The sequence below is a fragment of the Caretta caretta genome, chromosome 13 (genome assembly GCF_965140235.1).
Source record: "Caretta caretta isolate rCarCar2 chromosome 13, rCarCar1.hap1, whole genome shotgun sequence".
NCBI classification, from domain to species: domain Eukaryota; kingdom Metazoa; phylum Chordata; order Testudines; family Cheloniidae; genus Caretta; species Caretta caretta.
In genome coordinates, this window is record NC_134218.1 from 16730993 (window position 1) to 16743094 (window position 12102).

General features: G+C 41.5%; 1 protein-coding gene across 1 annotated transcript in view; it reads left to right on the forward strand.

Annotated features, from left to right (window-relative positions):
- PEDS1 (plasmanylethanolamine desaturase 1) overlaps nucleotides 1–12102 on the forward strand; it is a 39097-nt gene that overhangs the window by 24668 nt on the left and 2327 nt on the right. Inside the window, 3 exon segments of the mRNA XM_048819734.2 lie at nucleotides 7302–7393; nucleotides 8121–8265; nucleotides 9085–9297. Coding sequence (XP_048675691.2) covers nucleotides 7302–7393; nucleotides 8121–8265; nucleotides 9085–9297 — 450 coding nt within the window.

A 12102-nucleotide genomic window follows, 5' to 3' on the forward strand; every position in this document is an offset into this window, starting at 1 on the left:
AGTGTAATACAGTGACTAGACAGCATGTGGTTAGGAAACCAGGAGACCTGTGTTCCATCTCAGGCATTGCCACTGACTTGCCATGTGACCTTGGGTGAGGTGGTTAACAACTGTTCCTCACTCTCCTCCTCTTGCCTCACAGGAATACTTGTGGCTTAAATTTGTAAAGTGATTTGAGATCTTTGCCTGAGAGGTGCTGTAGAATGGCAAAATAGTAGTAGTAATTACACTTGGCAGAATAATCATTCAGTGCCTTAATAGTCAAATGCATCGACCAATGTTTGTTTCAGGTTTTTCTATTTAAATTTTCAGACAATACTGTATATAAGTAGATTTTATCATTAAACTAAACTATACCCACTTTTGAGTAAACTTTGTACACTGTTTTGGGGACAATGCAGCCACGGTTAACATGTTTCGCAGGTTGTTGCGACTTGAGACTGTCACAAATTGTCTTGTCGCCACACCCTCTGTCCTGCACCAACTACACCTGATGAGCACATGACAAGTAGCGACAAAGTTTGTCTTGTGCTTGCTTAACCTTCGTTTGTGATGTTCCCTGTAGCTTAGATCGGGTCTTGCCAACCTGTGTGACACATGTTGTGGCAAAAGGAAAAAACCTTCAGCTTCTTCTAGCTAAATCCTTTAGGGATCACCTTTCTACCAGCCATTGGGACTCTGCTGTCTGTTGATACGGTTAGCTCCTTGTCTATGCATATAGCTCCAAACTTGACGGCTTTACTTTGTATTTATCTGTAATGGCCATATATGTGACAGAGCTAAAATGAGTGACTCTTAATTTTTGTTTTAATTGCAGGAAACATAAAATGTTGCAGGTTTCCTCCCTTTACTGCTAATTGTTTTCTAAAACATCGATGTCATTAGTCCTTATTTGTCATGTAAATAATTTTTGACAAAAGTGAGGGAGCGACAAATTTGTATGGAATGTAGATAGGTGTTACTGTTATGGGAATACCTAAAACAAGCTGCTTCTAGGAGTAAAGATGTGTTAGCAGTAAACATCTATAGAAATATATAATCTGTTTTGGGAATTTAGCTTGAGTTTTTTCCCTTCTAACCCCCTCCACTTGCAAATGTTCAGTCATTCACTTTAAACAGCAATTGTGGTTAAGCACACAGCCTAGGGAAAAATACAACACTTCAGTACATGAGACACTCATCAATCCAACAGACCTATTCCCAAAAATCTCCTGAGTAGGATCTCTGAGTAGGAGTGAAACTTCACTTATTCCAGTATAAGACTGCTCTGTTGGTGGAATTCACTTGCAAATCACAACCAAGGGAAGGTAGTTATATTTAACATGACATTGGAGTTATCCCCATTAATGTGTCTGATTTGTCACAAATCCAAAAAGAAAAAAGAGAACTTTATCTGTGGAACTCCCAGGCATATGAGGTGCACTGCTCTCTAGCTCCTTCCTGTAGAGTTTGGGAGTTTAACTTGCTCTAATGTGACAATTTTTGGTTTTCCGTGCCCGCTCCTGCCTGCCATCTATTGCTAAACAGCCCAGATGCTGCCATTCCCTAGGCTTCTGCTTGTATTGATGCATGGTATAAAAGTTCCAACACGTCGTCTTAACACGTCTCAATTCTTTTAAGGGTCAGTCACATTCGCTGACTGTATCTCACCTGTATAACTAGAAACTCTTTCCTGAGTTCTCCACAATGTTGCTCATTTTGTAACAGTAACCACCTGCTCAAGATCTTTCTCCATTAGCCATCACACCTTTGCCTCTGCCAAGGTCCCTTGCGGCCTCTTGTTTCTGTACCTCAAGACCCTGTATGTATCTGAGGGCAAAACCAGCCACAACCTTTCTGGCAAAAACCAGTGCCTAGCCTCTTACTTTAATAAAACTTCCTCCCTCGCATGCCAATGATATGAGGGTTATGCCTCTGCATATTGAAAGCACCTCTGTTACTGTTCTTTGCTCTAGTTAAAATGCCTGATAAATTCTTTGCCTGTGAACTCTGGTTTCACCTTCTGTTGAGGCCTGTCAGTTTTTTATTCACTTCATGATCAGTCAGCTGTTTTTAAAATAACTCTTCCCCTCCCGCCCCCCCATGTGTACCAGGCCTCTGCTTCCACTTCTTCTTTTCAGCTGAATGATGTTCTGCATTAATAGTCTAAAGTCACTTAAAAAGTAGCCCAGAACTAGCCAAATATTTTTATTGGGCTTCTAGCCCAAAAGTAGCCCAATCCATTTATTGAAATGACGTGTTTTTTTTATTAACTCGTTGGTCTATATATCAAGTTCAGAACTGATTTTTTTAAAAAAGCGTTAATCAAAACATTTTAAAACAACATTATTATATATTTCAAATTGACTACCATCATTGAATGTAATGTCCATTATTCTTGGGCATGATATTTTCTGAGCTCTTTCTAATCCATCATGAAAGAATTGTTCAGAGTTCCTATTGATTGGATTGAATAAGATCAAGTTCAGCAAAAGTCCCTTTCTCTGCTGTTCTACAGTGGCCTTGCTTCTGATCAGCATGAGACTCATGCATCCCTGAATCACAAACTCTGGACTTCCATCTTTACTGGATATGTGACTGGCCCTCCCTAATGTTATCACTCACAGTTGGGCTATGTTTTTCTCTCCAGACCTTGCTACATCTCACTCAGTCAGAAAGGAAGGATGTTCTTTATAGTCACACAGGCCTAGGAGTCCAGAGACCTTAGTTCTATCCCATGTGTTGCTATAGGCTTCCTGTGTGACTTTAAACAAGTCACTTAACGTCTGTGCCTCCATTTTTCCTCATTTAAAATGGGAGAATGCCTGTGTCGTAGGAAAATGAGGCTAAATTCATTAATGTTTGTAAGGTGCTTTGAGATCCTTGAATCCAAGTGTTATAAAGTGCAAAGTATTATCCCCACCACCAGTGCCAGGTATAATCCCACATCCTCTTACCATACTCTTTTTCTGCCAGAATTACTGAGCTGTGAATTGGCTAGGTTGTAAGGGAAACCTACCTACCAATGTTGTTTGCTAGAAAGTGGCTTCTAGGACTTGCTGAGATTTCAAACAGCCTTAGAATAAGACATGTCTTAGCAAACTCTTCACTCTTCCCCTGATCTTGGTGTTTGATAGTGACTGCTCCTGAAACGCTGTGTAAAATAGTCTCCCAGACCCTTCCACAGAGACTTTTTTTCAGCTTTCCTTCTCTTCTTTTTGCAGTTAGCTTCAAAGTTTCAAAACCACATGATGCTCACAGAACATACTTCAGTCTGTGAGGTCAGGTGAGCGAATTGAGTACACGGCTACTACAACCTCCGTATTCATGGTAGTTGAGGCTATGGCTACACTACAGATTAACAGGTATCGGAGGGGTAGCCATGTTAGTCTGTATCAGCAAAAACAGTGAGGAGTCTTGTGGCACCTTAGAGACTAACAAATTTATTTGGGCATAAGCTTTCATGGGCTAAAACCCACTTCATCAGATACATGGAGTGGAAAATACAGAGGCAGGTATAAATACACAGCACACGAAAAGATGGGAGTTGCTTTACCAAGTGGGGGTTCAGTGCTCACAAGCCAATTCAATTAAGGTGAAAGTGGGCTATTCTCAACAGTTGACAAGAAGGGGTGAATACCAAGGGAGGAAAAATCATTTTTGTAGTGCTAATGAGGCCACTTTAATCAAGGTGGCCCATTTCAAACAGTTGACAAGAAGGTGTAAGTATCAGCAGGGGGAAATTAGATTATGTTGCTCAGGGATGTGAATTAGCCACCTCCCTGATCTGACATAAGTGCTGGTGTGGACAGCACTGGGTTGGTGGGAGAGCTTTTCCCGCCGACATAGCTACCGCTGCTCGCGGGGGCTGGAGTAATTAAGCCGACGGGACAGCTCGCTCCTGTCAGCTGCTCTATAGCGGTGCAGCTGTAGCCCAGGTTTTTAAAATAAACCCCACCTATTCCTTTTCCCCTTTAAGTAGAAGCCCCACATTCTTTCAGATTCATGATGTGGGGTGATCCCAAAGGCTGAGTGCTGTCCCACACTGGCTAGCTGTATCTCTAATATATTCATCTATCTTAGAACAAGACAGTCTTACAGGGGTGTCTTGTTCTAAAATGTATTAATCGTGGGGGTTTTTTAGTGGTAGTACCTAAAGACTAGCCAAATCAGGGCTTCATTGTGACAGGCACTGTACAAAAACAGCAGTGGACAGTTCTTGCTCTGAAGAGCCTACAGTCTAAATTGTCAAGGCAAGACAAAGGACAGAGAAAAGGCATGTTAGTTTCATTATTATTGTTCGGGGCAGAGGGACATATGTCTGGGATTAGCTAAACAAAGACAAAGGGAAGGGCAGAGAGTGAGGGGGACCCTCAAAATATACTTTGAGGGGGGTAGTGGGTGAGCTGCACTACCACTGTACCACATGCAGATGAAGAGAATTCCTGCAGTACTTTGCAGTATTAATAAAAATAGACTACTCTTATCTTGTTTCATAAAAGTATCTGCACTTTGGCAATCCTGCTAATGTCAAACAAAATCTTGTTAACAGGCCCAAGACAGCTGATCTAAGCATCCTGATTGCAACAGGATGTGTGGCTCCATAACCCCATAGTAAAAAGCATGTCCACATCAACTCATGACTAGGAGAAATCCAACCTGTCTCACTTCTAGATAAAAATGCAGAGGTAATTTACTAAAGTGATGCATCCTGGAAGGAGGTTTTTGAGGCTCTCTTTAGAGCAGCAGTGAGATGCCAGGATGGCATAGGCAGGCAAACTAACAACGGAACCATTAATTTCTGGTTTGGGTCACAAGTAGTGACATGGGTCTGCTTGTCTCTGCCTAAATCCTAGCAGACCCACATGACAAAAGCACCACCTCCTGTGACTGGGGAGCTGAGGTGGAGAAGAAGTCTAAAGGTATGTCTACACTGCAACTAGACACCCGTTTACTGGCGCATGCCAGTTGGCTTGGGCTGCAGGACTGTTTGATTGCAATGTAGACTTCTGGGCTCAGGCTGGAGACCAGGCTCTAGGACCCTGCGAGTTGGGAGGGTCCCCAAGCTCGGGCTACAGCCCAAGCCAGAATGTCAACCCCACAGTTAATTAGGCCTGAGCTCATGAACCCAAGTCAGCTGGCTTGGGCCTGCCATGGGTATCTAATTGCAGTGTAGACATACCCTAAGGCATCTGGAAGAGAAGATGCTTGCCTGCTGAGTAGAAATCCAGGAGCCCCCTGCTTTCTTGGAGTGGCAGACCAAGGTCCCAGGGAGAATCTGTGAGACAGTTTGGGTATTTCCGTCCAGTTATATACAGCAAAAATAAAATTCTGTTCTTACCTTGTTTTTAAAAACTAGCTGGTGTTTCTAGAGTTAAAAAGTCAAGAGTATGTCTGACAGCTGTTGTTTGTGTAATTCATGAATGTGAATGTAAAAAATGGAGAACTAAAAAAATTTCCAGTAACTAACTCTGTGACCGTGGCTATATGGCTAGTTCTATTATGTGGCTTTCTATGAGCAGTTAACCATCTCCTCAAATATAGCATGCACCCGCCTTTAGTACACACATTGCTAGATTACTAGCCCCTGCCTTGTAAAATACATTCCAAGGGTCAGATATGAATGGTGTGTTTCATTAGGTTTTATACTGGTTGCTAGCCAGTCCCTTTACTGAAATGTGTTACACACACACCCCTCATTTATTTACTTCTCTGATCCCAAGGTGCCCTTTTGACAATGGATTGAAAGATCAGTTTGATGCTTAGCTTGGCAGGAGTTGTGTAAAGTTTCCATGTAACTCCCTCCAGGATAAAACACCTAATCAGTTTCCAGGTATATCTTCTTTGCATATTACATTTCGCAGACATGGAAATTTAGGTCAGTGTCTACTGAATGGCTTTAAATAGAGCTGCAGAAGGAGGGGGTGAGGGAGTACTGCTGTTTTTGACAGTTTAAGTGCAGTTATACACTGAGAAACTAATGCACCTTTTACTCAATACAGTTCTTCTCTGTGGCTGAATTCAGCAGATAAGTCTTTAAATGCACAGAAAGACTAATTCTATTATACCTGCAGAGCCAACACAGCTCCACAAGGGAGTTGGATTCTATTCCTGCTTATGTATCAACAAAATTGTCACCAAATCCTGCCTTGGTGACACTTCAGAAACCCCATTCAGAGCAATAAGGGTAAAGTTGGATCTGTAGAATCTATTATTAATAATTTTTTGTACCTGTTGCTGGCCATGTAATGGTCACAGTGTTAGGTTTTGACCTATAAGGCCCTAAATTCCTTGGGACTTGCCTGCTTGAGAGACCGTGTCTCTCCCTATGCCATGCTCCCACAGCTGTGGTCAGCAGACACCTTTGAGCTTGACTGCCCTCTTTCCCCCCATCTTGCCGCTATAAAGTGGCTGCTGGCAGAGCTTTCTCTCTAAGGACTTTCCTGCTAATTATCTGCCCATAATGGGTGACATTCTGGGCATGCTGTAAATCCTTGTCTGGTGAAGAGCTGAGGCAGCTCTTTTACATCTGCCATGCCACTTTAATAACTCTTCAGTATAGAAGACTTTCTCCAGGGAATCATCAATACGGACTCTGATGCTCCTCATTGCATTATTGTAGGTGGCTCCACCCCCTAGCTGGCTGCTAGGCTTTCAACCTTACTTTGTAAACAGCCTTGCTGTAAAGACTTTATATACAGTCTGCTGCAGTCTCCACGGTATACATCCGATGAAGTGAGCTGTAGCTCACGAAAGCTCATGCTCAAATAAATTGGTTAGTCTCTAAGGTGCCACAAGTACTCCTTTTCTTTTTGCGAATACAGACTAACACGGCTGTTACTCTGAAACCTGTCAGTACGTACTAGGTAAAACGAAACTGTCCCTTTACATTGGATGTTAGGTGTGTGAATTAGATCTACCAGCTATACATCTAGCCATTTGAGGGAGGATCATGTTCAGTGTAAATATACGTTTAAGTAATTGGTTTCACTGATTTGACTATTGTTATAAATGAATTTCTGACAAATCTAGATTTACTGGTATGGAAATTATTATTTGATGATGATAGGATTATAGATCAGATCCAAGATCTTATTGTCAGCTAAGAGAAGACTTAATCTTTTAATGGCCCCTGTTATGATCACCCACTTTTCAGTGAAGGTTGACCTTTCTGCATTCAGAGTGGCCAGATCGCTCTTGTGTTTGGGAGTGTGTATCTGTCCAGAAAATAGTAGTGTTGATATTTTTTTTTCTCGGGGGGCGGGGCAAAATGTGGACATTAAAGCAATACTTCTGGATTCCTAACTCTGTTTTTCTTAAAGTTGCAGGAGTTATTACTGCTGACTTTCTGTCGGGATTAGTGCACTGGGGAGCAGACACCTGGGGATCTGTGGAGCTGCCCATAGTTGGAAAGGTTTGAGACTCTGAATTTTTAAAATTTCAAATAAAATCACTTTGGGGGAAGCTGCCATCACCTTAAATGTGCTGTGCACTATATAGGAACTTGTCTCTTTCTGTCTTGTCTTGTCTCTCCTCCTGGTTTGTCCGACTTGTTGTCCTCCTCACCCTCTCTTTATCCTATGCTAATTGGTCTGGTATATTGGCGGTAGAGCTGACATACAGTGTTAAACTTCTTCTAGACTGATAAAAGCCAGGAAGTTTGAGGTGACTGTCTTTCTAATGTGCTCTATTCCGATTGGGAGTATTAACAAGCAGAAGTAACAGTAGGCTAAGAATAAGTATCTCTGTTCCCAGATCTGCTGTTGCCTAGCTATGTGACCTTTAACAAGTCATTTAACTTCTGTGCTTCTCCCCCATCTGTAAAATTGTGAAAATGTATATCCACCCTTATAAAGCACTTTGAGATGAAAACTGCTAGGTATGTGTTAACAATATTAATACATTGCTTAAAAATGCAAAAACTGGGCTGAAATATAAGCATTGTATGAAGACTTGCAAGTGTAAAGCAACAGATGGATGAATTATTTCAAATGCTACTTCTAAAAGCTTGAACCTTAATTCCTAGGTTCATGGTAGTATGGAAGCCCTTGTGTCACTCTTTGGTTTGATGCTTTCATTCTGTTTCTGATCCATTCATTCTTAGGAGTAATGGCCTGGCACTTCTGGCTTTGTTCTTTCAGGCTTTCATCAGACCTTTTAGAGAACATCACATTGACCCCACAGCAATTACTAGACATGATTTTATAGAGACCAATGGAGATAACTGCATGATGACACTACTGCCATTGGCAAACATGGCCTACAAGTTTGTTTCTCTTTCCCCAGGTAAGCTATTAGCAGTGACTATGCATATGGATTTAGAATCTTCATCACTGGATAAATTGAATAAGTCCTTGTCCTTGTGTGGGGAAGGGATTAAAAATTGAATTGGTGATGCATGTCAACAGCTCTAAGTTTTGTTTGAAGTAGATGTTTGGAGGAGAGGGGAAAAAAATTTCCACTATTTGATAATGGGTGATTAACCTCTCCCATGCCAAGGATCTCCCATTTCCAGGAAAGTGTCCTACTGAAGAGTTCAGTAAAGAAACCTTAGAATATAAATTCTGCAGCAGAACTAGCATCTCAGTCTTTCCCAAAGGACTTTTAAACTCAGGCAATTAAGGAAGAAAGTTTAAGATTAAAAACCAGTGAAATTTTCTATTTTGCAGAAGTAGTTCAGTAAATGTAAAGACTAATAATGCAGCATTACATTCTCCTATTTAATTGTACAACAGTCAGTAAATCCATAGCTCAGGTTCCCACTATCCATTAGACTGAATTTATTTTGCCTAATTTGGTGTGGTACATACTAGTCTTGCAACCCTATTACTTTGTGGCATTTCAGAATGTCATATGGGATGAGTTGTTCATGACTCAGCTGCTCTGCTGTCACAATCTATTGCTGAAGCAATTTGGTCATGGGCCTTGTTAACATCTGAAGTGTCAGCAACTGCTAGAATAGTGTCAGAATTGAGGGGCAACTTCTAAACAGGGCAGGTATGATTAGAAACTGTCTGGTAGGAATCTGCTTCAATAAAATGAAAGAAAGAGTCTGTTTTTTTATGCTTTTTCATTTATTTGTTTGTTTGTTTTATTTATTTGCAGAAGCACTGTACCAAACATGCCCTTGGGAGTGTTATGTCTTTGCCCTGGCTATCTTTGTAACCTTGACAAACCAAATTCACAAATGGTCTCATACGTACTTTGGTCTTCCTTGCTGGGTCATCTTTCTGCAGGACTGGCATGTTATCCTGCCACGGAAACACCATCGAATCCATCATGTGTCTCCCCATGAGACTTATTTTTGTATTACCACAGGTAAAGTAACTATATATTCCTGGACCGAGCTTTTTTTCACTGAACCAGAAAGCATACATGTGGCAAGAATGTAGTCTGATTGCATATATATTACTGTTTAGCAGTCTATAAAATGTGAATGATGTTACATGCCACAACTTGCAGTATGTTTAGCTTTTACTGTACAATTCAACTGAGGCTCTTCACTTGGTATTGTTACATAAATAAGAAAAATCCCAATCCCACAAAGAAGAATCAGGCTTCTGATTGGCTGAAAATCAGTAACTTTCTATAGTTGACTTCAGGTCAGTGATGCTGGGGCTTGGGAAAGGTCAAGCAATTTGATCTCGCATGCAAATTGATGCATCTTTATTTAGTGCAGTGAATTCTGTGAAAGCTTCTATTCTCATACAAAGGGAATGATTTTATTTTCTTAATCTGCACTGGCTCTCTCCTTGAATGTTAGTTTCCAAAACAAGTTTTTAGACTTCTGAAATTCATGGCCATAATGAGAGAATTTCCAAATGCTTCTAACAAAGGCATTCAGAACATGTGTGACTTCTTTATCAAGGTTTTTTTTTGGCTTCTGATTCCCTTGGATCATGATATTCACCTCAACTAAAGTCATTCTGGTTATGTCCATTTTGCAGATGGGCAAGCTAAACCACAGAGTGCTCATAACTTGCTAAAGGTCACACAGTGAGCGATAGCACTGCTGGAAATAAAATTCTAGATTCCTGACTCCATCTCCTGCTCTGACAAATGGACTGTGAAATAAATAAAGATCTATAGATTTTGTATTAGTCATGCAGTACTGTGTGCCCTGTGTAAAGCTTTATAACTTGTTCCTGTCACCTGTCAGAAAACCATCTCCTATGCTAGCATTTGTTTCATTTCTGTTTCAGCTTCTTTAGCCCGCTCCCTGGTACTTTAGGTACGACTATGCTGCTAGCTGAGTCCTCTTTTGATCTATCTGGCCTTTCGTACTTACACTGAAGTCTGGATTTCACCTAACATCAAAATGTGAAGCAAAGCAAATGGTTTGCTCCTAATCATTGTCAGAACAAAATGCAGTGCGACTGAGACAGTATGGTAGGGTGACAAGAACAGAGGATTGGGAGTTAGGATTGAGCTAGTCACTTGACTGACTGTGCCTCCAACAGCAAGCTTCTGTGAAGAACTTTGAGCTGTTCATACGGAAAGCTCTAAATGAACAAAAACCATGATAAAAAGTATTAATCCCATTCCCTCTTCTCCAGCCCACTTTGATTTCACATCAAGGTAATACGATGGATTGCTTCACTGAATAAAGTGTAGGTATGCAAGGGCTTTTGGATCCCTAACCACAGTGGTCTTAGTTCAGAATAATGGGGAAACCCCCAGCCTTTGCGATGTAAAGCTGTGTGTGTGAAGTGCTAATAGACACTGAGGCATGAACTGCACTTTAAAAGCAGCCTTGCTTGTTAGTGTCATTGGGCAAGACTTCAAATCCTGAGAGCGTACACTGCTTCAGAGCTGACCCCATGTACATAAGTGTCTGCCCTTGTATCTTGCCAGGAGTGTGTCAGATAACTGAGCACACAGACTCTTAATGGAACTCCTAATGCTAAAGCTTCCAGGCTGACTATTGGGATTCCTTCCGAGACTTTTTCCACTTGGCTTACCAGAGCATGTCATCCAGTTCTGAGAGAACACTTTATCCAGTTCTCTGGAATCCAAAAAATTGGTTTGAATCCAGACTTATCACTGAGGTCTCTTTGTTGGCATTTCATACAGTTATACCTGAGGTGATCAGGTTTAGGTGAGGGGGATGGGCTAAGATGCACCACAACTCCCATGTACATAATTATAAATCAGATTATATACCTATTCTAAAACAGACTAACACGTGTGCATTACATTCTGCATTGTATCACATGCTTTGATTGACCTCCTAATTTTGTGAACCAATCCCTGTATTGATCTTAAGCTATCCATATACTATAAAGTATGCATTTTTCACACCATGCATTGTCAACCTGTGGAAATCCTTGCCAGAGAATGTTGTGAAGGCCAAGACTATAACAGGGCTCAAAAAAGAAATAGATAAATTCATGGAGGATAGGTCCATCAATGGCTATTAGCTAGGATGGTCAGGGGTGGTGTCCCTAGCTTCTGTTTGCCAGAAGCTGGGAATGGGTGACAGGGGATGGATCACTTGATGATTACCTGCTCTGTTCGTTCCCTCTGGAGCACCTGGCATTGGCCACTGTCGGAAGACAGGATACTGGGCTAGATGGACCTTTAGTCTGACCCAGTATGGCCGTTCTTATGCTAGGAAGCAAAGCTGCAAGCTTATCACCTATTACTATTATTATTATTTATCTACTAGCTACATATTATTTACAAGGCCACTTGTGAATTCATGCTGTCTGTTGTTAACCTCTGTTTCGTTACATTGTTCATGCAAAGCCTTCAACTGTCACATTTAGAAGTTTGGGAAGGATGGGTCCATTTCCAGAGGGTGCTGGCAGCATTGCTCTGATGAGACTTTACTTGCCTTCCAGAAGGGATGAGGTGTACAGAGAGGGAGGGTTGCTAGCAGGAGACCTAGTAAATGCTGACCGCTGGGTACAGGTTCTGGATCGCTAGCCTGCAGACTGACTTGGTGGGCGAGAGACCTGCTTGGTAGGGAGGAGATGGTGCACCAGTGCCCCGTGCTGAAGTGACCCTGAAAGTGTCCTTGTCTTATTTTGGGATCAACAGGTGCCACTTTAATGTTTGAATCCTGTGATGGGCATATACACAGCATGAAAATCTCACCAGCCTGAATCGGTTTGCTCTTAT